Raw genomic sequence first — 24,320 nt, 5'->3', positions numbered from 1 at the left:
GTCATAGGGGTCTTGGCTGTTTCTTCCTGTTACTCCTGCTCTGGGACTCACAGCTCCTCTCCGCTGGGCCTCCTGCTCCTCATAGACGGCCATCAGCTAAACAGAGAGATAGGGATGGAGATAGGGATGGAGAGAGGGAGAGGGAGAGGAGAGGAGAGGAGAGAGAGAGAGAGAGAGAGAGAGAGAGAGAGAGAGAGAGAGGAGAAAGGAGGAGAGGAGAGAACAGAGAGAAGAGAGGAGAAAGGAGGAGAGAGGAGAAAGGAGGAGAGAGGAGAGGAGAAAGGAGGAGAGAGGAGGAGAAAGGAGGAGAGAGGAGAGGAGAGGAGAAAGGAGGAGAGGAGAAAGGAGAAGAGAGGAGAGAACAGAGAGAAGAGAGGAGAAAGGAGGAGAGAGGAGAAAGGAGGAGAGAGGAGAGGAGAAAGGAGGAGAAAGGAGGAGAGAGGAGAGGAGAGGAGAAAGGAGGAGAGAGGAGAGGAGAGGAGAAAGGAGGAGAGAGCTTTTATTTCACACTGCTCATCAAAAGTCAGAAAAACACAGGAAACACAATAGAAGATGGTGACAGAGGTTTGAGCAACACAGTAGCTGTGATTTCAATAGGCCCCGAGACAACTAGCCAATCATGTCATCAGACTACAGTAGCTGTGATTTCAATAGGCCCGAGACAACTAGCCAATCATGTCTTCAGACTACAGTAGCTGTGATTTAAATAGGCCCCGAGACAACTAGCCAATCATGTCTTCAGACTACAGTAGAGACAGTGTAATATGTACAGCTCCCCCAGCTACAGTAGAGACAGTGTAATCTGTACAGCTCCCCCAGCTACAGTAGAGACAGTGTAATCTGTACAGCTCCCCCAGCTACAGTAGAGACAGTGTAATCTGTACAGCTCCCCCGGCTACAGTAGAGACAGTGTAATCTGTACAGCTCCCCCGGCTACAGTAGAGACAGTGTAATCTGTACAGCTCCCCCAGCTACAGTAGAGACAGTGTAATCTGTACAGCTCCCCCGGCTACAGTAGAGACAGTGTAATCTGTACAGCTCCCCCAGCTACAGTAGAGACAGTGTAATCTGTACAGCTCCCCCAGCTACAGTAGAGACAGTGTAATCTGTACAGCTCCCCCAGCTACAGTAGAGACAGTGTAATCTGTACAGCTCCCCCGGCTACAGTAGAGACAGTGTAATCTGTACAGCTCCCCCAGCTACAGTAGAGACAGTGTAATCTGTACAGCTCCCCCGGCTACAGTAGAGACAGTGTAATCTGTACAGCTCCCCCAGCTACAGTAGAGACAGTGTTATCTGTACAGCTCCCCCAGCTACAGTAGAGACAGTGTAATCTGTACAGCTCCCCCGGCTACAGTAGAGACAGTGTAATCTGTACAGCTCCCCCAGCTACAGTAGAGACAGTGTAATCTGTACAGCTCCCCCAGCTACAGTAGAGACAGTGTAATCTGTACAGCTCCCCCAGCTACAGTAGAGACAGTGTTATCTGTACAGCTCCCCCGGCTACAGTAGAGACAGTGTAATCTGTACAGCTCCCCCGGCTACAGTAGAGACAGTGTTATCTGTACAGCTCCCCCAGCTACAGTAGAGAGAGTGTAATCTGTACAGCTCCCCCAGCTACAGTAGAGACAGTGTAATCTGTACAGCTCCCCCAGCTACAGTAGAGACAGTGTAATCTGTACAGCTCCCCCAGCTACAGTAGAGACAGTGTAATCTGTACAGCTCCCCCAGCTACAGTAGAGACAGTGTAATCTGTACAGCTCCCCCAGCTACAGTAGAGACAGTGTAATCTGTACAGCTCCCCCAGCTACAGTAGAGACAGTGTAATCTGTACAGCTCCCCCAGCTACAGTAGAGACAGTGTAATCTGTACAGCTCCCCCAGCTACAGTAGAGACAGTGTAATCTGTACAGCTCCCCCGGCTACAGTAGAGACAGTGTAATCTGTACAGCTCCCCCGGCTACAGTAGAGACAGTGTAATCTGTACAGCTCCCCCAGCTACAGTAGAGACAGTGTAATCTGTACAGCTCCCCCAGCTACAGTAGAGACAGTGTAATCTGTACAGCTCCCCCGGCTACAGTAGAGACAGTGTAATCTGTACAGCTCCCCCAGCTACAGTAGAGACAGTGTTATCTGTACAGCTCCCCCAGCTACAGTAGAGACAGTGTAATCTGTACAGCTCCCCCGACTACAGTAGAGACAGTGTAATCTGTACAGCTCCCCCAGCTACAGTAGAGAGAGTGTAATCTGTACAGCTCCCCCGGCTACAGTAGAGACAGTGTAATCTGTACAGCTCCCCCGGCTACAGTAGAGACAGTGTAATCTGTACAGCTCCCCCGGCTACAGTAGAGACAGTGTAATCTGTACAGCTCCCCCAGCTACAGTAGAGACAGTGTAATCTGTACAGCTCCCCCAGCTACAGTAGAGACAGTGTAATCTGTACAGCTCCCCCAGCTACAGTAGAGGGAGTGTAATCTGTACAGCTCCCCCGGCTACAGTAGAGACAGTGTAATCTGTACAGCTCCCCCGGCTACAGTAGAGACAGTGTTATCTGTACAGCTCCCCCAGCTACAGTAGAGACAGTGTAATCTGTACAGCTCCCCCGGCTAAATCAACTTGGATTTGCTGCGCCATTAAAGTATCAAAACAGTGTTTACCTTGTGGATCAGGACACTATAGAGAACGTCCAAGGAGCCCAGCATGTCGATTTACAGAAAGTCGTCCAATCAGGTCAGCTGTCTGTGTGAGTGGCTCTGTTATATATACACACCTCTATCTCCTCCGCCTAGTGACCAGACCACTGACTCCGCAGTTAGTTACAGTTAATACCACCACACCACTGTTCTAGGGACCTCTAGGTCAGGTACAGTGTGTGTGTGTGTGTGTGTGTGTGTGTGTGTGTGTGTGTGTGTGTGTGTGTGCGCATGGGGGGTGCTCTAAAATGCACCCTATTCCCTATATAGTGCACTACTTTAGCCCAGAACCCCATGGCACCCTATTCCCTATATAGTGCACTACTTTAGCTCAGAACCCCATGGCACCCTATTCCCTATATAGTGCACTACTTTAGACCAGAACCCCATGGCACCCTATTCCCTATATAGTGCACTACTTTAGACCAGAACCCCATGGCACCCTATTCCCTATATAGTGCACTACTTTAGACCAGAACCCCATGGCACCATATTCCCTATATAGTGCACTACTTTAGACCAGGGCCAATATGGGTTCCATTCGGGACACGGTTTGTGTTTGTGTTCTAGGGCCATCCAGGCTCCATGTGAGGGGTGGGGCCCGCTGAATAGAGGGACCACAGTGTTTATACATCTATACACACAGCACACAGAAAGAGGATTTTACCAGCAAAGGCAGAGGCTTCCTGCAAGCACTGGCACGTAAACACACACACACACCCGGCCCAAACCCACACGCAGGTATAAACCTACAAATCAACAACACATTACATACAGAGAGAACTGGGGAACAAGTCACCATGGCCAAAATATACCCCAGCCCAGAACCTACCAATATACCCCAGCCCAGAGCCTACCAATATACCCCACAGCCCAGAGCCTACCAATATACCACAGCCCAGAGCCTACCAATATACCACAGCCCAGAGCCTACCAATATACACCAGCCCAGAGCCTACCAATATACCCCAGCCCAGAGCCTACCAATTTACCACAGCCCAGAACCTACCAATATACCCCAGCCCAAAACCTACCAATATACCCCAGCCCAGAACCTACCAATATACCCCAGCCCAGAGCCTACCAATATACCCCACAGCCCAGAGCCTACCAATATACCACAGCCCAGAGCCTACCAATATACCCCAGCCCAGAGCCTACCAATATACCCCAGCCCAGAGCCTACCAATATACCCCAGCCCAGAGCCTACCAAGATACCCCAGCCCAGAGCCTACCAATATACCCCAGCCCAAAACCTACCAATATACCCCAGCCCAGAACCTACCAATATACCCCAGCCCAGAGCCTACCAATATACCACAGCCCAGAGCCTACCAATATACCCCAGCCTAGAGCCTACCAATATACCCCAGCCCAGAGCCTACCAATATACCCCAGCCCAGAGCCTACCAATATACCCCAGCCCAAAACCTACCAATATACCCCAGCCCAGAGCCTACCAATATACCCCAGCCCAAAACCTACCAAGATACCCCAGCCCAGAGCCTACCAATATACCCCAGCCCAGAACCTACCAATATACCCCAGCCCAGAGCCTACCAATATACACCACAGCCCAGAGCCTACCAATACACCCCAGCCCAGAGCCTACCAATATACACCCCAGCCCAGAGCCTACCAATATACACCACAGCCCAGAGCCTACCAATATACACCACAGCCCAGAGCCTACCAATATACACCCCAGCCCAGAGCCTACCAATATACACCACAGCCCAGAGCATACCAATATACCCCAGCCCAGAGCCTACCAATATACACCACAGCCCAGAACCTACCAATATACCCCAGCCCAGAGCCTACCAATATATACCACAGCCCAGAGCCTACCAATATACCACAGCCCAGAGCCTACCAATATACACCACAGCCCAGAGCCTACCAATATACCACAGCCCAGAGCCTACCAATATACACCACAGCCCAGAGCCTACCAATATACACCACAGCCCAGAGCCTACCAATATACCACAGCCCAGAGCCTACCAATTTACCACAGCCCAGAGCCTACCAATATACCACAGCCCAGAGCCTACCAATTTACCACAGCCCAGAGCCTACCAATATACCACAGCCCAGAACCTACCAATATACACCACAGCCCAGAGCCTACCAATATACACCACAGCCCAGAGCCTACCAATATACCACAGCCCAGAGCCTACCAATTTACCACAGCCCAGAGCCTACCAATTTACCACAGCCCAGAGCCTACCAATACACCACAGCCCAGAACCTACCAATATACCAGAGCAATATCGTATCTTAGACTACTTCCAGCCCGTCTCACAAACATCACCTCCCTGACATTTCTTCCTATACCGCAATCCATCCCACCGTCACCAACCCCCCCCCCCCTCCCCTCCTCCCCTCCCCTACACCAAGCACAGCCTAGCCCTGTCCAAGTACCCCTGTCTAGTTCTCCTCCATCTTCCCTCCCCTTCTCTGGCTGGGGCATGATCAATGTGAAAGGCTGCTGATTTATTTTTGAAGAGCATGAGACTCACTTCCTCCTTGCAAGCTGAGGGAGGAGGAGGAGGGGGAGGAGGAGGAAGGGGAGGGGGAGGAGGAGGAAGGGGAGGAGGAGGAGGGGGGGGGAGGAGGAGGGAGGAGGAGGAGGAGGAGGGGGAGGAAGGGTGGGTAGGAGGAGGAGGAAGGGGGGGAAGGAGAAGGAGGAGGAGGAAGGGGGGGAGGAGGAGGAGTGGGGGGGGGAGGAGGAGGAGGGAGAGGAGGAGGAGGAGGAGGAGGAGGGAGGTGTACGTGGTACACAACATATGTCATCAATCTGCACTGGCAGAGAAGAGAGATGGAGGGTTGGGTGGGTGTGTTCTCTCTGTCTAATGTCTACTTTATTGTAAACATAACGGTGGTCCTCCCAGTAAGCATCCATCCGTCTGTGTCGAGCCCAGGGACATGATCCCCATTCTCTCTCACTATTTCAACGTCACCTTTCCTCCCTGACAACAACAACACATTAGGATGCAGAATGACACAAACTATACCTTAATACTAGGGCTAGGTGACAACACCATCCACGTTGAAGCTACACAAGGCAACATCTACTTTCCCTACCTCACTTCTTTAAAAAACTTGCATCTTTGACGATCTCTTTATAGCTAAACCCCCCTCCCAGCGCCGTGACTGTGATTCTATGATTCCACTAGCTAGGTGCTTTACAATCTGAGGCCCAGAATAGAACCAGGCAATTACCTGTAAGACTCTCTCATACAGACACGTCAGCCCTGTTATCCACGTCAGCCCTGTTATCCCTGTCAGCCCTGTTATCCACGTCAGCCCTGTTATCCATGTCAGCCCTGTTATCCATGTCAGCCCTGTTGACAGTCTCAGCTCAGAGTGAAGGTACACAACATCAGACACCATGACAGACAATAACTCTCGACAATAACTCAACCTTCACAAGTAACATTTATGATCTACAAAGAGAGGACTGTTCATTGAGACGGATGATCTACAAAGAGAGGACTGTTCATTGAGACGGATGATCTACAAAGAGAGGACTGTTCATTGAGACGGATGATGTACAAAGAGAGGACTGTTCATTGAGACGGATGATGTACAAAGAGAGGACTGTTCATTGAGATGGATGATGTACAAAGAGAGGACTGTTCATTGAGACGGATGATGTACAAAGAGAGGACTGTTCATTGAGACGGATGATCTACAAAGAGAGGACTGTTAATTGAGACGGATGATGTACAAAGAGAGGACTGTTCATTGAGACGGATGATCTACAAAGAGAGGACTGTTCATTGAGACGGATGATGTACAAAGAGAGGACTGTTCATTGAGACGGATGATGTACAAAGAGAGGACTGTTCATTGAGATGGATGATGTACAAAGAGAGGACTGTTCATTGAGACGGATGATGTACAAAGAGAGGACTGTTCATTGAGACGGATGATCTACAAAGAGAGGACTGTTAATTGAGACGGATGATGTACAAAGAGAGGACTGTTCATTGAGATTATCTACAATGGGAAGCGGACCTCAAACGCTTCTCTTTTCGTTTTCTAACAGGGTAATTATTCCATTATATAAAATGATTGATCATGATTGTGTATCATTTTTCGCTACGGTATCTACGTGACTTTATTAATGTCTATAAATCATGATTCCATATACTAAATGACCAAGTAGGCCAAAGCCCATAGCAAAATGAGAAGCTAATTTATCCTCTTTCTCTGCAACAGGTGGCAAATGACCTTAATAATACACTTAGAGAAACAGAGAAGCAGACAGGAATTCATATATGTCTGTAATTGAGCTTGTTTCATGCAAATGAAATCAGATCAGATGTGTGTGTGAGAGAGAGAGAGAGAGAGACAGAGACAGAGAGAGACAGAGACAGAGAGAGACAGAGACAGAGAGAGACAGAGAGAGACAGAGAGAGACAGAGACAGAGAGAGACAGAGAGAGACAGAGACAGAGACAGAGAGAGACAGAGACAGAGAGAGACAGAGAGAGACAGAGAGAGAGAGAGACAGAGAGAGAGACAGAGACAGAGAGAGACAGAGAGAGAGAGAGAGAGAGAGAGAGAGAGAGACAGAGAGAGAGAGAGAGAGAGAGAGAGAGACAGAGACAGAGAGAGACAGAGACAGAGAGAGACAGAGACAGAGAGAGACAGAGAGAGACAGAGAGAGACAGAGACAGAGAGAGACAGAGAGAGACAGAGACAGAGACAGAGAGAGACAGAGACAGAGAGAGACAGAGAGAGACAGAGAGAGAGAGAGACAGAGAGAGAGACAGAGACAGAGAGAGACAGAGAGAGAGAGAGAGAGAGAGAGAGAGAGAGAGACAGAGAGAGAGAGAGAGAGAGAGAGAGAGAGAGAGAGAGAGAGAGAGAGAGAGAGAGACAGAGAGAGAGAGAGAGAGAGAAAGAGAGAGAGAGACAGAGAGAGAGAGAGAGAGAGAAAGAGAGAGAGAGAAAGAGAGAGAGAGAGAGAGAGAGAGAGAGAGAGAGAGAGAGAGAGAGACAGAGAGAGAGAGACAGAGAGAGAGAGAGGGGAACAAAGAGGGCGAGTCTCTCTCTCTCTCTCTCTCAATTCAAAGGGCCTGTATTGGAATGGGAAACAGCCAAAACAAGTGAAATAAACAAACAAAAGTGAGAAGACAAAACATCAACAAAAAACTATTTGAATTTAACAGTAAGTATTACATTTAAAAAGATATACAGTGTTATATTTTCAGATATATAGTGTTTTAGCAATATGCAAATAGTTGTAGTACAAATAAAGAAGATAAATAAACAGATACATATTGGTGGTGTTTACAATGTTGTTTGTGTTCCTCCGCTTGTCTTTTTCTCGTGGCAACGGGCCACAAATCTTGCTGCTGTGATGGCACATTGCTGTATCTCGCCTAATAGATATGGGAGTGTATCAATGATTGATTGGTTTTCAAAGTCTTTGAGGGTCTGTGTAATCAGAGGAAAATATGTATCTCTAATATGGTCATACATTTGGACAGGAGGTTAGGAAGTGCAGCTCAGTTTCCACCTCATTTTGTGGGCAGTGTGCACATAGCCTGTCTTCTCTTGAGAGCCAGGTCTGCCTATGGCGGTCTCTCTTAATAGCAAGGCTATGTTCACGGAGTCTGTACTGTCATGACGGTGCCCTTACTGGGTGTGGATCGTGGCTCCCCCCCCCCTCTCTCTCCTACACCCAGGTCTTGTTATATCAGGTCATAAATTCCTGGTTGAGACTATCTCCCCCTGGTCATGCAGAAAGAGAGGGAGGGAGCACAGAGAGAACAAAGGACTTCACTTGGCCGAACTCTTAAATCCCCAAAATGGGAGAATTAAACAATATTTCTACTTTTGGGAATGTGGGTATGGTCCGTGGACACTTAAGGGACAGTTATGACGAGTGTGTTTCATTCGGTGATCTCATGGAGTACAGGAAGCACACATACAGTGGGGTAAAAAAAAGTATTTAGTCAGCCACCAATTGTGCAAGTTCTCCCACTTAAAAAGATGAGAGAGGCCTGTAATTTTCATCATAGGTACACTTCAACTATGACAGACAAAATGAGAAAAAAAAATCCAGAAAATCACATTGTAGGAATTAGAATGAATTTATTTGAAAATTATGGTGGAAAATAAGTATTTTTGCCCCACTGTATGTTTCCTATAGTCTTCTATAGTCTTTTAGGCTTGTCCTCTGTTTCCCCTCCAAAAGGGAATACTTTTGTCTTCAAACGTTGCTCTCAAAATAAGACGCTGCTTTAATACATTTCCTTTATAGGCCAACAATGTAGCTATTGAAAATGGTTACTTGTGGTATTGAATATGTCACTGTGTTTGTGTGTGAAGGTACAGGAAACAGGCTCTGCGATGGCATCCGGACAAGATACATTTCCCAGCTGTCAGGTTTACATCTAAATATTGTGAAACGTATGTGATTAAATATGAAACTATTTCTGAAAAGATGTGATGTGATGTTAACCTTCTGCATGAGAGTATGGATTTTCATATAGAGATGAACTAGTGTAGTGGCCACACCCCCTGTGAATTCAACAACCATTGCAACCTTCGCTTACACTGAGGTTTTTGTGGTCTTAACTATTCGCAATCACAGCTCACACTGTGGGTTCAAACCTGTGTCACCTCAGTTTACACCGAGGTACGCGTGTGGTCTGAAGAGGATTTCCTCAGGAGGGGGTTTTATTCGTAACAGTAGAAAAGGGCGGTTCCATGACGCCAGATCATGCCTGTGCTCACCGCTGACTAGTTAAACTTTACAGGGAATTCTCTCATTCTCTCAATTTAAAAAGGTTAACATTACATCATTTCACAAATAGTTTCATCTTTACTCATTAATTGTATACAATAATTAGATGAAAACACCTTAATTGAGAAATGTACCCATTCAGAAATAGAGTTGTGTGTTTCCTGTCCTTTGTGAGGTCACCAAATGAAACACAAGTGTCCCTTAAGTGTCCACAGATCCTTCCCATGTTCTCACAAGTGGACATAAAGTTTCATTTTCCGTAGGACAAGAATACAGACAACCGCCAAAACATCTATTCTATGAGAACATTTCCTTAGGGTACTCTGAAGAATCCATTCTAACAACAAGGAAATCATTTGCTCTTCGGGGGAAACGCAACCAGAGAGACGCTGATGAACTCTCTAGCAGACGAACCGGATTCCAACAGAGAAGACAGCAACGACATCCGGACGTAAATACGTACTTGCAATTTATTTTCTATTGAGTGGCCGTTCATGGGCAAAGGATTAGCATTTCAATGAATAAAATTATAGACTGTGTGTAATGAATCCATTTTGTCTTTCCGGCTCTCTCTCAGTCCCCAGCCACTTCCCTTTGTCTACCAAGCCGTCATATCAGCTTAGCCCACTAGGGACTCTTTCCTATCATGGTTAGTAACCAATATCTACTGTTTGTTTGTGACGTATTTCTGTGATTATTTCGTTAGTTAGTAAATAAATAATTAAAGGCAATTTGCATGTTGCTGATTCATAATTTATACAAGGGTTCGTGTAGATAACCAAGAACATTTAGCATCTCCTAGCTTCCCTGAAAGCTTCCCTGAAAGCTTCCCTGAAAGCTTCCCTGAAAGCTTCCCTGAAAGCTTCCCTGAAAGCTTCCCTGAAAGCTTCCCTGAAAGCTTCCCTGAAAGCTTCCCTACAAGCCACCGATGCAGACCTTTAAAAAGCCTAATAAATAATATAACCTTCACAATACATCCATTATTTATTTTAGACTGGTCTGAAGAAGCACGATATGAAGAAAATGTATTTCAGAAGAATAGAACAGCCTACTCTGCGTTGTCCGGCTATGCCATATGGCTGTGGGCTACAGTAGTTCATTTAGCAGAGCAAGAAAAAATACATAACAATATGGGGATGAGGTATTTGGGTGGGCTATTTACAGATGGGCTGTGTACAGGTGCAGTGATCGGTAAGCTGCTCTGACAGCTGGTGATTAAAGTGAGAGAGGGAGATATAAGTCTCCAGCTTCAGTGATTTTTGCAGTTTGTTCCATTCATTGGCAGCAGAGAACTGGAAGGAAAGGCGGCCAAAGGAGGAGTTGGCTTTGGGGATGACCGGTGAGATATACCTGCTGGAGCGCGTGCTACGGGTGGGTGTTGCTATGGTGACCAGTGAAATATACCTGCTGGAGCGTGTGCTACGGGTGGGTGTTGCTATGGTGACCAGTGAAATATACCTGCTGGAGCGCGTGCTACGGGTGGGTGTTGCTATGGTGACCAGTGAAATATACCTGCTGGAGCGCGTGCTACGGGTGGGTGTTGCTATGGTGAACAGTGAAATATACCTGCTGGAGCGCGTGCTACGGGTGGGTGTTGCTATGGTGACCAGTGAAATATACCTGCTGGAGCGCGTGCTACGGGTGGGTGTTGCTATGGTGACCAGTGAAATATACCTGCTGGAGCGCGTGCTACGGGTGGGTGTTGCTATGGTGACCAGTGAGCTGAGATAAGGCAGAGCTTTTCCTAACAAGGACTTATAGATGACCTGGAGCCAGTGGGTTTGGTGATGAATATGTAGCGAGGACCAGCCAACGAGAGCATACAGGTCGCAGTGGTGGGTAGTATATGGGGATTTGGTGACAAAACAGATGGCACTGTGAGAGACTACATCCAATTTGTTGAGTAGAGTGTTGGAGGCTATTTTATGAATGACATCGCCGAAGTCAAGGATCGGTAGGATAGTCAGTTTTACGAGGGTATGGTTAGCAGCGTGAGTGAAGGAGGCTTTGTTGCGAGATAGTTACATTTAATTTTGGATTGGGCTCTATAGGTTATGGGCTCTATAGGTGACTAGTTGTCGGTAGCGGAGTCGACGGAACGAGCAGGGTTGGACACGACAACATTATTATCCCACATGCAGCCTCTGTGGCAGGGTCTACAGTCAATCACGGACTACAGGAAGAAATCCAGCCCAGTCACGGACCAGGATGTCTTGCTCCCAGGCAGACTAAATAACTTTTTTGCCCGCTTTGAGGACAATACAGTGCCACTGACACGGCCTGCAACGAAAACATGCGGTCTCTCCTTCACTGCAGCCGAGGTGAGTAAGACATTTAAACGTGTTAACCCTCGCAAGGCTGCAGGCCCAGACGGCATCCCCAGCCGCGCCCTCAGAGCATGCGCAGACCAGCTGGCCGGTGTGTTTACGGACATATTCAATCAATCCCTATACCAGTCTGCTGTTCCCACATGCTTCAAGAGGGCCACCATTGTTCCTGTTCCCAAGAAAGCTAAGGTAACTGAGCTAAACGACTACCGCCCCGTAGCACTCACATCCGTCATCATGAAGTGCTTTGAGAGACTAGTCAAGGACCATATCACCTCCACCCTACCTGACACCCTAGACCCACTCCAATTTGCTTACCGCCCAAATAGGTCCACAGACGATGCAATCTCAACCACACTGCACACTGCCCTAACCCATCTGGACAAGAGGAATACCTATGTGAGAATGCTGTTCATCGACTACAGCTCGGCATTCAACACCATAGTACCCTCCAAGCTCGTCATCAAGCTCGAGACCCTGGGTCTCGACCCCGCCCTGTGCAACTGGGTACTGGACTTCCTGACGGGCCGCCCCCAGGTGGTGAGGGTAGGCAACAACATCTCCTCCCCGCTGATCCTCAACACTGGGGCCCCACAAGGGTGCGTTCTGAGCCCTCTCCTGTACTCCCTGTTCACCCACGACTGCGTGGCCACGCACGCCTCCAACTCAATCATCAAGTTTGCGGACGACACAACAGTGGTAGGCTTGATTACCAACAACGACGAGACGGCCTACAGGGAGGAGGTGAGGGCCCTCGGAGTGTGGTGTCAGGAAAATAACCTCACACTCAACGTCAACAAAACTAAGGAGATGATTGTGGACTTCAGGAAACAGCAGAGGGAACACCCCCCTATCCACATCGATGGAACAGTAGTGGAGAGGGTAGCAAGTTTTAAGTTCCTCGGCATACACATCACAGACAAACTGAATTGGTCCACTCACACAGACAGCATCGTGAAGAAGGCGCAGCAGCGCCTCTTCAACCTCAGGAGGCTGAAGAAATTTGGCTTGTCACCAAAAGCACTCACAAACTTCTACAGATGCACAATCGAGAGCATCCTGGCGGGCTGTATCACCGCCTGGTATGGCAACTGCACCGACCTCAACCGTAAGGCTCTCCAGAGGGTAGTGAGGTCTGCACAACGCATCACCGGGGGCAAACTACCTGCCCTCCAGGACACCTACACCACCCGATGTCACAGGAAGGCCATAAAGATCATCAAGGACATCAACCACCCGAGCCACTGCCTGTTCACCCCGCTATCATCCAGAAGGCGAGGTCAGTACAGGTGCATCAAAGCTGGGACCGAGAGACTGAAAAACAGCTTCTATCTCAAGGCCATCAGACTGTTAAACAGCCACCACTAACACTGAGTGGCTGCTGCCAACACACTGACACTGACTCAACTCCAGCCACTTTAATAATGGGAATTGATGGGAAATGATGTAAATATATCACTAGCCACTTTAAACAATGCTACCTTATATAATGTTACTTACCCTACATTATTCATCTCATATGCATACGTATATACTGTACTCTATATCATCGACTGTATCCTTATGTAATACATGTATCACTAGCCACTTTAAACTATGCCACTTTGTTTACATACTCATCTCATTTGTACATACTGTACTCGATACCATCTACTGTATCTTGCCTATGCTGCTCTGTACGATCACTCATTCATATATCCTTATGTACATATTATGTTTCCCCTTACACTGTGTACAAGACAGTAGTTTTGGAATTGTTAGTTAGATTACTTGTTATTACTGCATTGTCGGAACTAGAAGCACAAGCATTTCGCTACACTCGCATTAACATCTGCTAACCATGTGTATGTGACAAATACAATTTGATTTGATTTGATTTGATTTGAAATGAGCCGCCTCCAGAGCTGTCTGTCCCATTCCCAGCTAGGTTACAAAGTGCTTTGTCGCCAGTACCCATGACCGGTCGGTAGGGTAACCTCCATGATGAAGTTTTTTCCCTGGGTCTATTGTTGACTTAACGGGGATGCCCTTTCCAGTCATTCATTTATTCTTACAGGTAGCCCGAGGGGCTGTCTGGCTGTCTGTCTGGTTGTTTGGCTGTCTTACAGGTAGCCGAGGGGCTGTCTGCTTGGCTGGCTGTCTGGCTGTCTGTCTGGTTGTTTGGCTGTCTTACAGGCAGCCGAGGGGATGTTTGCTTGGCTGTCTGTCTGCTTGGCTGGCTATCAGGCTGTCTGTCTGGCTGTTTGGCTGTCTTACAGGCAGCTGAGTGGCTGTCTGCTTGGCTGGCTATCAGGCTGTCTGTCTGGCTGTTTGGCTGTCTTACAGGCAGCTGAGAGGCTGTATGCTTGGCTGGCTGTCTGTTTGGCTGTCTTAAAGGCAGTCGAGGGGCTGGCTGTCTGTTTGGCTGTCTGTTTGGCTGTCTGTCTGGCTGTCTTAAAGTTAGCCGAGGGGCTGTCTGTCTGGCAGTCTGTCTGTCTGTTTGGCTGTCTTACAGGTAGCTTAGGGCTGTCTGTTTGGTGGTCTGTCTGTCTGTCTGTCTGACTGTCTGTTTTTCTGGCTGTCTTACAGGTAGCTCAGGGGCTGTCTGTTTGGCTGCCTGCAAACTTCTAAATATGCCTAGGCAATGCTGGACTCATCCCAAATTGTCCCCTATTTAACGACCTAGTGCACTGGCCTACATATACGGAATGGAGTGCCATTTGGGACACAACCATTGGCTGTTTGAGTGTTTCCCCTCCAGACTACATTAACATAAATGTGGCATGAATCAGGGTGCTTAGGTTTTACACCGTCAGCAAAAAACCACAAAGGCTGTTATGCTGTTACAGCTGGATAAAGACTGGGCTGGGAAGCACAGGGAGGCTTTTCTAAATAACAAGTACGCTATAAAACAGAGCCAAGTAGAAACGTCTTGCTCAATGACACGTGTATTTCTCTAACTCTACAGGGAGTGAAGAGGTTTTCTAACTGGTTTCGATAAAAGACGGGCCTTACAACAACAACAAAAAAATTGCAGCAAACTAAATAGCGTGCCACTAAAGATTTTGCTAGAAGTTTGACACTAGTGGTGAATCTGCGGCAAACCTTTGGCAATAACAAATATATACATTGTAGAAGGTGGCAAACACTTCTCTCAAAGATGATATATCTGATTCTGTGAAAAACCTGGAGAAACAATATTTATCGCCACTCGTGACAAACAGTTTACCAGAGGCCGTTTCGGGTGAACACACGAGTTCAAAGACCAGTAACCGTTGACGACCATTAAGGGGGATTAGAAATCTGTTGGAAAACGTAAACCAACCTACCTACCCAGCTACCTAGCTAGCTACCTACCTACCCAGCTACCTACCTACCTACCTACCCAGCGACCTACCTACCTACCCAGCTACCTAGCTAGCTACCTAACTACCTACCCAGCTACCTACCAAAGTTGTCCGATGAGTGTCCAACGTAATAAACTTCCTGATAAACTTAATTGTGTTAGCTAATTGATGCCTAGTTAGCAATGTCATGTTTTATGGGTTAGAATGAAACATTAGCTAGCATATTTTTACACAATTAATGTGATCGCTAGCTAGCTAAATAATGATTTGCCTAAACACATATGTTTAGATGAATACGTTGCTGTTAATATCAATATGCATGCCAATATGCTAGTTTCACTGTTCAGTAGCACGTTAGCGTTAGGGCAGATGGATGTTGAAGAGGACAGATAGATACCCTTCCCTTACCCGTGGTGTTGGAAGAGGACAGATGGATACCCTTCCCTTACCCGTGGTGTTGGAAGAGGACAGATGGATACCCTTCCCTTACCCGTGGTGTTGGAAGAGGACAGATGGATACCCTTCCCTTACCCGTGGTGTTGGAAGAGGACAGATGGATACCCTTCCCTTACCCGTGGTGTTGGAAGAGGACATATGGATACCCTTCCCTTACCCGTGGTGTGGGAAGAGGACAGATGAATACCCTTCCCTTACCCGTGGTGTGGGAAGAGGACAGATGGATACCCTTCCTCTAGCCGTGGCTTGGGACCTCAGACTGGGGTGAAGGTTCACCTTCCAACAGGACAAACACCCTAAGCACACAGCCAAAACAACGCAGGAGTGGCTTCGGGACAAGTCTCTGAATCTCTTTGACCGGGCCAGTCAGAGCCTGGACTTGAACCAGATCCCAAACATCTCTGGAGAAACCTGAAAACAGCTGTGCAGCAACGCTCCCCATCCAACCTGACAGAGCTTGAGAGGATCTGCAGAGAAGAATGGGAGAAACTCCCCAAATACAGGTGTACCAAGCTTGTAGAGTCATACCCAAGAAGACTGGAGGCTGTAATCACTGCCAAAGGTGCTTCAACAAAGTACTGAGTAAAGGGTCTGAATACTTATGTAAATGTGATATTTCAGTTTTTTATTTAGAATACATTTGCATCAATTTCTAGAATCCTGTTTTTAGCGTCATCATTCTGGGGTATTGTGATGTCATTACGGGGTATTGTGATGTCATTATGGGGTATTGTGATGTCATCATGGGGTATTGTGATGTCATTACGGGGTATTGTGATGTCATCATGGGGTATTGTGATGTCATTACGGGGTATTGTGATGTCATTACGGGGTATTGTGATGTCATCATGGGGTATTGTGATGTCATTATGGGGTATTGTGATGTCATTATGGGGTATTGTGATGTCATTATGGGGTATTGTGATGTCATTATGGGGTATTGTGATGTCATTATGGGGTATTGTGATGTCATTATGGGGTATTGTGGTGTCATTATGGGGTATTGTGATGTCATTATGGGGTATTGTGGTGTCATTATGGGGTATTGTGATGTCATTATGGGGTATTGTGTGTTGATTGGTGAGGGAAAAAACAATTTAATCCATTTTAGAATTAGGCTGTAACGTAACAAAATGTGTAAAAACAGTCAAGGGGTCCGAATCCTTTCTGAATGCTCTGAACCGGAGTCAGGAGAAAGAGACGACTAGTAGACAACGTCCTCTTAACGATGAAGTCCCCAGATTAAATATCAAAATTAGGGGATTAGTTTGAATCAGTTGTGTTGAGGCTTGGCTAAATAAAGATGTCGTATCCTGTGGATCTCTAGTGACAGTTGGCCACACTTTTAACTTTGTAACAGCTGACCCTGTTTGTCCAAGGTCAAACCCGCCCATTAGTCGATGAGTCTACCGTTTTAAAAGGAGACAAAATATACTTTGTTTTCAGTTTGCAAATGTTGGTTTTGTGTTTTCTGATTGTTTCAAAGCAACAAGCGTTGGACGAAAAGCATCTAGAAAGTTCACTCAAAAAGGCAATAGTTCTGAACTGGGTTTGATTACGTTTCTGTTTGCCAGAAGCCAGTTTTCTGGGGTTGGGGAGCTTGTGTTTTCGTCACATGTAGCCTATTTGTCAAACTCGACAGGGAATGACTCATCGAGTAGTGAACAGAATTAGGAAAAAGTTGTATTCTGTGAAAGCCACCTGTCATAAGAGGGGGACACTGCTATCTCCGTATGTCATATTGTAGGGCCATAAGAGGAGGGGGGCACTGCTATCTCCGTGTGTCATATTGCAGGGTCATAAGAGGAGGGGGGCACTGCTATCTCCGTGTGTCATATTGTAGGGTCATAGGAGAGAGGGACACTGCTATCTCCGTGTGTCATATTGTAGGGTCATAAGAGGAGGGGGGCACTGCTATCTCCGTGTGTCATATTGTAGGGTCATAAGAGGAGGGGGGCACTGCTATCTCCGTGTGTCATATTGTAGGGTCATAAGAGGAGGGGGACACTGCTATCTCCGTGTGTCATATTGTAGGGTCATAGGAGAGCAAAACGGTTTTGTCAACGGCTTCTGATATGTAGCCTGTTTCTCAAACTCAACAGGGAATGAATGGCATGTTCAAACTCAATACAACCTTTCCTATTCTGTTATTCTGTGAAAGTCACCTGACGGAGGAAAGAGGACTCGGGAATAGTGCAATCTCAGACTATCATTTTGCAGGCTATAAGAGAGAAAAGCATTCCTCAATTATTTGTGCTGTGTATTTCTGTGTATTGCTGTGTATTTCTGTGTATCGCTGTGTATTTCTGTGTATCGCTGTGTATTTATGTGTATCGCTGTGTATTTCTGTGTATCGCTGTGTATTTCTGTGTATCGCTGTGTATTTCTGAGTATCGCTGTGTATTTCTGAGTATCGCTGTGTATTTCTGAGTATCGCTGTGTATTTCTGTGTATCGCTGTGTATTTCTGTGTATCGCTGTGTATTTCTGTGTATCGCTGTGTATCGCTGTGTATTTCTGTGTATCGCTGTGTATCGCTGTGTATTTCTGTGTATTGCTGTGTATTTCTGTGTATCGCTGTGTATTTCTGTGTATCGCTGTGTATTTATGTGTATCGCTGTGTATTTCTGTGTATCGCTGTGTATTTGTGTTTCGCTGTGTATTTCTGAGTATCGCTGTGTATCGCTGTGTATCGCTGTGTATCGCTGTGTATCGCTGTGTATTTCTGTGTATCGCTGTGTATTTCTGTGTATCGCTGTGTATCGCTGTGTATTTCTGTGTATCGCTGTGTATTTCTGAGTATCGCTGTGTATTTCTGAGTATCGCTGTGTATTTCTGTGTATCGCTGTGTATTTCTGTGTATCGCTGTGTATTGCTGTGTATTTCTGAGTATCGCTGTGTATTGCTGTGTATTTCTGTGTATTGCTGTGTATTACTCAACAGGGAATGAAACCTCATATGCTAAATGGAACTGAATACAACATTTCCGGGAGGAGAGGAGACGGGAAGAGAGGAGACGGGAAGAGAGGAGACGGGAGGAGAGGAGACGGGAGGAGAGGAGACGGGAGGAGAGGAGACTGGAGGAGAGGAGACGGGAGGAGAGGAGACTGGAGGAGAGGAGACGGGAAGAGAGGAGACGCGAGGAGAGGAGACGGGAGGAGAGGAGACGGGAGGAGAGGAGACGGGAGGAGAGGAGACGGGAGGAGAGGAGACGGGAGGAGAGGAGACGGGAGAAGAGGAGAGGAGACGGGAGGAGACGGGAGGAGAGGAGAGGAGACGGGAGGAGAGGAGACTGGAGGAGAGGAGACTGGAGGAGAGGAGAGGAGACGGGAGGAGAGGAGACTGGAGGAGAGGAGACGGGAGGAGAGGAGACTGGAGGAGAGGAGACGGGAGGAGAGGAGAGCAGGCTGAAACCAAATTTCCTGATGTGCCTCTCCTCTCAGAAAACTCTGACGGCAGACTGCAGTCTCTAGGGAGGATCATAACAGCTGTGAGGCTGTACTTCATACTAGAGAGATATTCACGGTTCCAAAAAACTGGACCCATTCCGAAAAGGCCAGGGGAAAAACAGACCCAAAACAAACCCGTTGCCTGTTCAGAACCGAGAAACCCAATCAGGTGAAAGTAGAAAGAGAGAGTGAAAGAAACCTCAGACAAGGCCTAGTTAAATGTCCTTAAAAACTGCCTAGAACAAATGACAAAACTACTATTTTTAATGTGTTTCGATGTTTAGCATTTAAAAACTCTATAACCTATTATTGTTTTATTGGTTTTTAACAAAACAATATTGTCCTCCTCACAGTGCAGCTGCCGGAGATTTGAGCGCTAAATACATCAGGGTATTTATTACAGTGGGGAGAACAAGTATTTGATACACTGCCGATTTTGCAGGTTTTCCTACTTACAAAGCATGTAGAGGTCTGTAATTTTTTTTATCACAAGTACACTTCAACTGTGAGAGACGGAATCTAAAACAAAAATCCAGCAAATCACATTGAATGATTTCTAAGTAATTAATTAAGTAATTCATGTATTATTATTATTATTATTACGTATTCACAGTGTGCTACTACTTGTCAAAATAAAAATAAAAATTCTATAAAATGAAGAGAATCTTAGACCCTACAAAGAACGAGTACCTACCTACCTGCCTCTGAAGAACAGGCTACCTGCCTCTGAAGAACAGGCTACCTGCCTCTGAAGAACAGGCTACCTGCCGTTCCCCTCTGAAGAACAGGCTACCTGCCGTTCCCCTCTGAAGAACAGGCTACCTGCCGTTCCCCTCTGAAGAACAGGCTACCTGCCGTTCCCCTCTGAAGAACAGGCTACCTGCCGTTCCCCTCTGAAGAACAGGCTACCTGCCTCTGAAGAACAGGCTGCCTGCCGTTCCCCTCTGAAGAACAGGCTACCTGTTGTTCCCCTTTGAAGAACAGGCTGCCTGCCATTCCCCTCTGAAGAACAGGTAACTGTAGCTACTGATGTTACAAACAACATTCAGAAATTAGGGAGAGATGTTAAATTAGAGAAGAACGGATTGACTTTTTCCAATGCTAGGTAAGGATACTACAGTGCATTCGGAAAGTATTCAGACCCCTAGCTAGCAATGCTAACAAGCTTGTGTGTGCCGAGCAGAGCTAGAATTAAAAACACGTCTTAAACCTCCTTGTAAACCCAACATGAAACCTGAACCTCTCTGCCCTCTCCTCACTTCTCTGCCGTCTCCTCCCTCTCTGCCCTCTCCTCCCTCTCTGCCCTCTCATCCCCTCTCCTCACCTCTCTGCCCTCTCCTCCTTCCTCTCTGCCCTCTCCTCACCTCTATGCCCTCTCCTCCCTCTCTGCCCTCTCCTATTTCCTCTCTGCCCTCTCATCCCCTCTCCTCCTTCCTCTCTTCCCTCTCCTCACCTCTCTGCCCTCTCCTCCCTCTCTGCCCTCTCCTCACCTCTCTGCCCTCTCCTCCCTCTCCTCACCTCTCTGCCCTATTCTCCCTCTCCTCCTTCCTCTCTGCCCTCTCATCCCCTCTCCTCCTTCCTCTCTGCCCTCTTCTCCCTCTCCTCCTTCCTCTCTGCCCTCTTCTCCCTCTCCTCCCATTTGTCTTGCCTTTTTATTTACTCCTCTTCCTCTTCTCTGCTCTGTGTGACTCTCTCTTGGACTTGACAGAACTCTCATAAGAGAAAAGTGAAATTGGAAAAAGAGAGAAAGAATTGTCTGATCCTGAAAGACAGGCACAAAGAATCTCTTGAGCCTGTCATAAAATAATACACACATCGCCGTGGATAGATAGACAGCACCACCTAGCTCTGGCTGGGGTCAACGGCAGCTTAGCAAAACACAGATGTTTTAACACACACACACACACACACACACACCACACACACCACACACACACACGTGTGGTACGTACGCCCGTGTGTGTGTGTGTGTGTGTGTGTGTGTGTGTCTCAGTGCCCTGGATGTAAGATGGTAGCTGTCTGCCGTGTCTCAGTGCCCTGGATGTAAGATGGTAGCTGTCTGCCGTGTCTCAGTGCCCTGGATGTAAGATGGTAGCTGTCTGCCGTGTCTCAGTGCCCTGGATGTAAGATGGTAGCTGTCTGCCGTGTCTCAGTGCCCTGGATGTAAGATGGTAGCTGTCTGCCGTGTCTCAGTGCCCTGGATGTAAGATGGTAGCTGTCTGCCGTGTCTCAGTGCCCTGGATGTAAGATGGTAGCTGTCTGCCGTGTCTCAGTGCCCTGGATGTAAGATGGTAGCTGTCTGCCGTGTCTCAGTGCCCTGGATGTAAGATGGTAGCTGTCTGCCGTGTCTCAGTGCCCTGGATGTAAGATGGTAGCTGAAGCCATTCATCTCTTCAACCCCCCTCTCTCTCCATCGCTCCTTTGTCTCTCTCTATCTCCTTCTCTCCCTGAATAACTCTCTCTCTCTCGCCCTCCTGTCTCCCCCTCTCTCCTGTCTCTCTCTCCCGTCTCTGAATGATCAGGGAGGTCTCGCCACAGCCCTCACAACTCCTTTATCCAACGATCCAGCTTTTGTTGGCCTGTCATTTATACAAAGTGTTGTTTTTTTTAAACAAGACTTAAGAGTTTTTTTTTATTCAGCCATCTCAAAGCCCAGCTCCGTCACTGTGACGGCAGCAGGCAGCCAGCACTTCTGTCAGCGTTCCAAATCGCACCCTAATGCCCTAAATCCCTATAGGTAGTGGCCTGAAGTAGCGCACTACACAGGGGATAGGGTCCCTATGTGGAAGGCAGCCTGAGAGACAAGAGAGACATTGAGAGAAACAAAGGACTTCATGTTAAGAGTAATTACACAACGGCAGTCTGACAAGCCTTCCATACAGACCCATTACACTCTGTCTTTTCAACCAATCAGTTGTCCAACCATTGAGTTACAGTCTGTACAGAGTTCAGGAAGAGGAATTCTGTTCGTGTGCGCGCGCGCACGTGTGTGTGTGTGTATTCTAAATGGCACCCTATTCCCTATATAGTGCACTAATTTTGACCGGGCACATGTGTGTGTTGTGAAGAGGGCTGAAGAGAAACAGGTGATGATGATGAGAACTATAAGAATAGATCATCGACCAGGGTGGAGGAGCGGAGAGTATAACACAGCACCATCCCCCTCCTCAACGTACAACACAGCACCATCACCCTCCTCCACATACAACACAGCACCATCACCCTCCTCCACGTACAACACAGCACCATTACCCTCCTCCACAGCACCATCACCCTCCCCCAGAGCACCATCACCCTCCTCCACGTACAACACAGCACCATCACCCATCTCCACGTACAACACAGCACCATCACCCTCCTCCACGTATAACACAGCACCATCACCCTCCTCCACGTATAACACAGCACCATCACCCTCCTCCATGTACAACACAGCACCATCACCCTCCTCCATGTACAACACAGCACCATCACCCTCCTCCATGTACAACACAGCACCATCACCCTCCTCCATGTACAACACAGCACCATCACCCTCCTCCATGTACAACACAGCACCATCACCCTCCTCCACGTATAACACAGCACCATCACCCTCCTCCATGTACAACACAGCACCATCACCCTCCTCCACAGCACCATCACACTCCACCACGTACAACACAGCACCATCACCCTCCTCCATGTACAACACAGCACCATCACCCTCCTCCATGTACAACACAGCACCATCACCCTCTTCCACGTACAACACAGCACCATCACCCTCCTCCACTTATAACACAGCACCATCACCCTCCTCCATGTACAACACAGCACCATCACCCTCCTCCACCTATAACACAGCACCATCACCCTCCATGTACAACACAGCACCATCACCCTCCTCAACAGCACCATCACCCTCCACCATGTACAACACAGCACCATCACCCTCCTCCACTTATAACACAGCACCATCACCCTCCTTCATGTACAACACAGCACCATCACCCTCCTCAACAGCACCATCACCCTCCTCAACAGCACCATCACCCTCCTCCATGTACAACACAGCACCATCACCCTCCTCCATGTACAACACAGCACCATCACCCTCCTCCATGTACAACACAGCACCATCACCCTCCTCCATGTACAACACAGCACCATCACCCTCCTCCATGTACAACACAGCACCATCACCCTCCTCCACGTACAACACAGCACCATCACCCTCCTCCATGTACAACACAGCACCATCACCCTCCTCCACATACAACACAGCACCATCACCCTCCTCTACATACAACACAGCACCATCACCCTCCTCCACATACAACACAACACCTTCACCCTCCTCTACATACAACACAGCACCATCACCCTCCTCCACATACAACACAACACCTTCACCCTCCTCTACATACAACACAGCACCATCACCCTCCTCCACATACAACACAACACCTTCACCCTCCTCTACATACAACACAGCACCATCACCCTCCTCTACATACAACACAGCACCATCACCCTCCTCCACATACAACACAGCACCATCACCCTCCTCCACATACAACACAACACCTTCACCCTCCTCCACATACAACACAGCACCATCACCCTCCTCTACATACAACACAGCACCATCACCCTCCTCCACATACAACTCTTACCCCCCATATTGACCCCAACAGCCACCTCATGACCTCACTGACCTCTGCAGATTCATGGTACAAGCACACACAATCTCTGACCTTCATTGAGATCGAGGCGAGCTTCTCCCTGCGTATCTCCAGCTCTATGTGCATTGGGTGGGTCCAGGTAAAAATCCACAAGCCTCTAACGATGAAGTTGGTAACATAAATTAGACAATCACACTAGAACATGAAACTTTATTTTATTTTTGATACAGACAGAATCCAACAGATGTTTACCCTATAAACAGATCAACATCCTGGAGGCAGATTGTCTGTTGTACCAGATGATCAGCATAAGGAGACGGACCATGACCATACGGACCATGACTGTTATGTTAACTGGCATAATGCCGGGGCCGGTTAGACTGTACACACAACAACAGTAGAGGTACGACTACCTCGTCCTAAGGACAGTGATGCACAATTACAGGAATATTCATCATCACATAGTGTAAGGTAAAGTACCATCATCATCATCACCTAGTGTAAGGTAAAGTACCATCATCATCATCACCTAGTGTAAGGTAAAGTACCATCATCATCACCACCTAGTGTAAGGTAAAGTACCATCATCATCACCACCTAGTGTAAGGTAAAGTACCATCATCATCATCACC

At 47.5% G+C, this 24,320-nt stretch overlaps 1 protein-coding gene across 1 annotated transcript in view; it reads right to left on the bottom strand.

Moving 5' to 3' along the window:
* Window positions 1-24,320, bottom strand: part of LOC139386317 (partitioning defective 3 homolog B-like) — a 193,207-nt gene that overhangs the window by 115,246 nt on the left and 53,641 nt on the right. The window contains exon 3 of the mRNA XM_071131843.1: window positions 1-96. This exon is cut by the window's left edge and continues 70 nt beyond it. Within this exon, the coding sequence (XP_070987944.1) occupies window positions 1-96 (96 nt within the window). The remainder of the gene's footprint in view (window positions 97-24,320) is intronic.

This window comes from Oncorhynchus clarkii, chromosome 3, assembly GCF_045791955.1.
Source record: "Oncorhynchus clarkii lewisi isolate Uvic-CL-2024 chromosome 3, UVic_Ocla_1.0, whole genome shotgun sequence".
Lineage (NCBI taxonomy): Eukaryota > Metazoa > Chordata > Actinopteri > Salmoniformes > Salmonidae > Oncorhynchus > Oncorhynchus clarkii.
The sequence above is the reverse complement of the archived record's forward strand: the minus strand, read 5'-3'. Positions and strand labels throughout refer to the sequence as shown.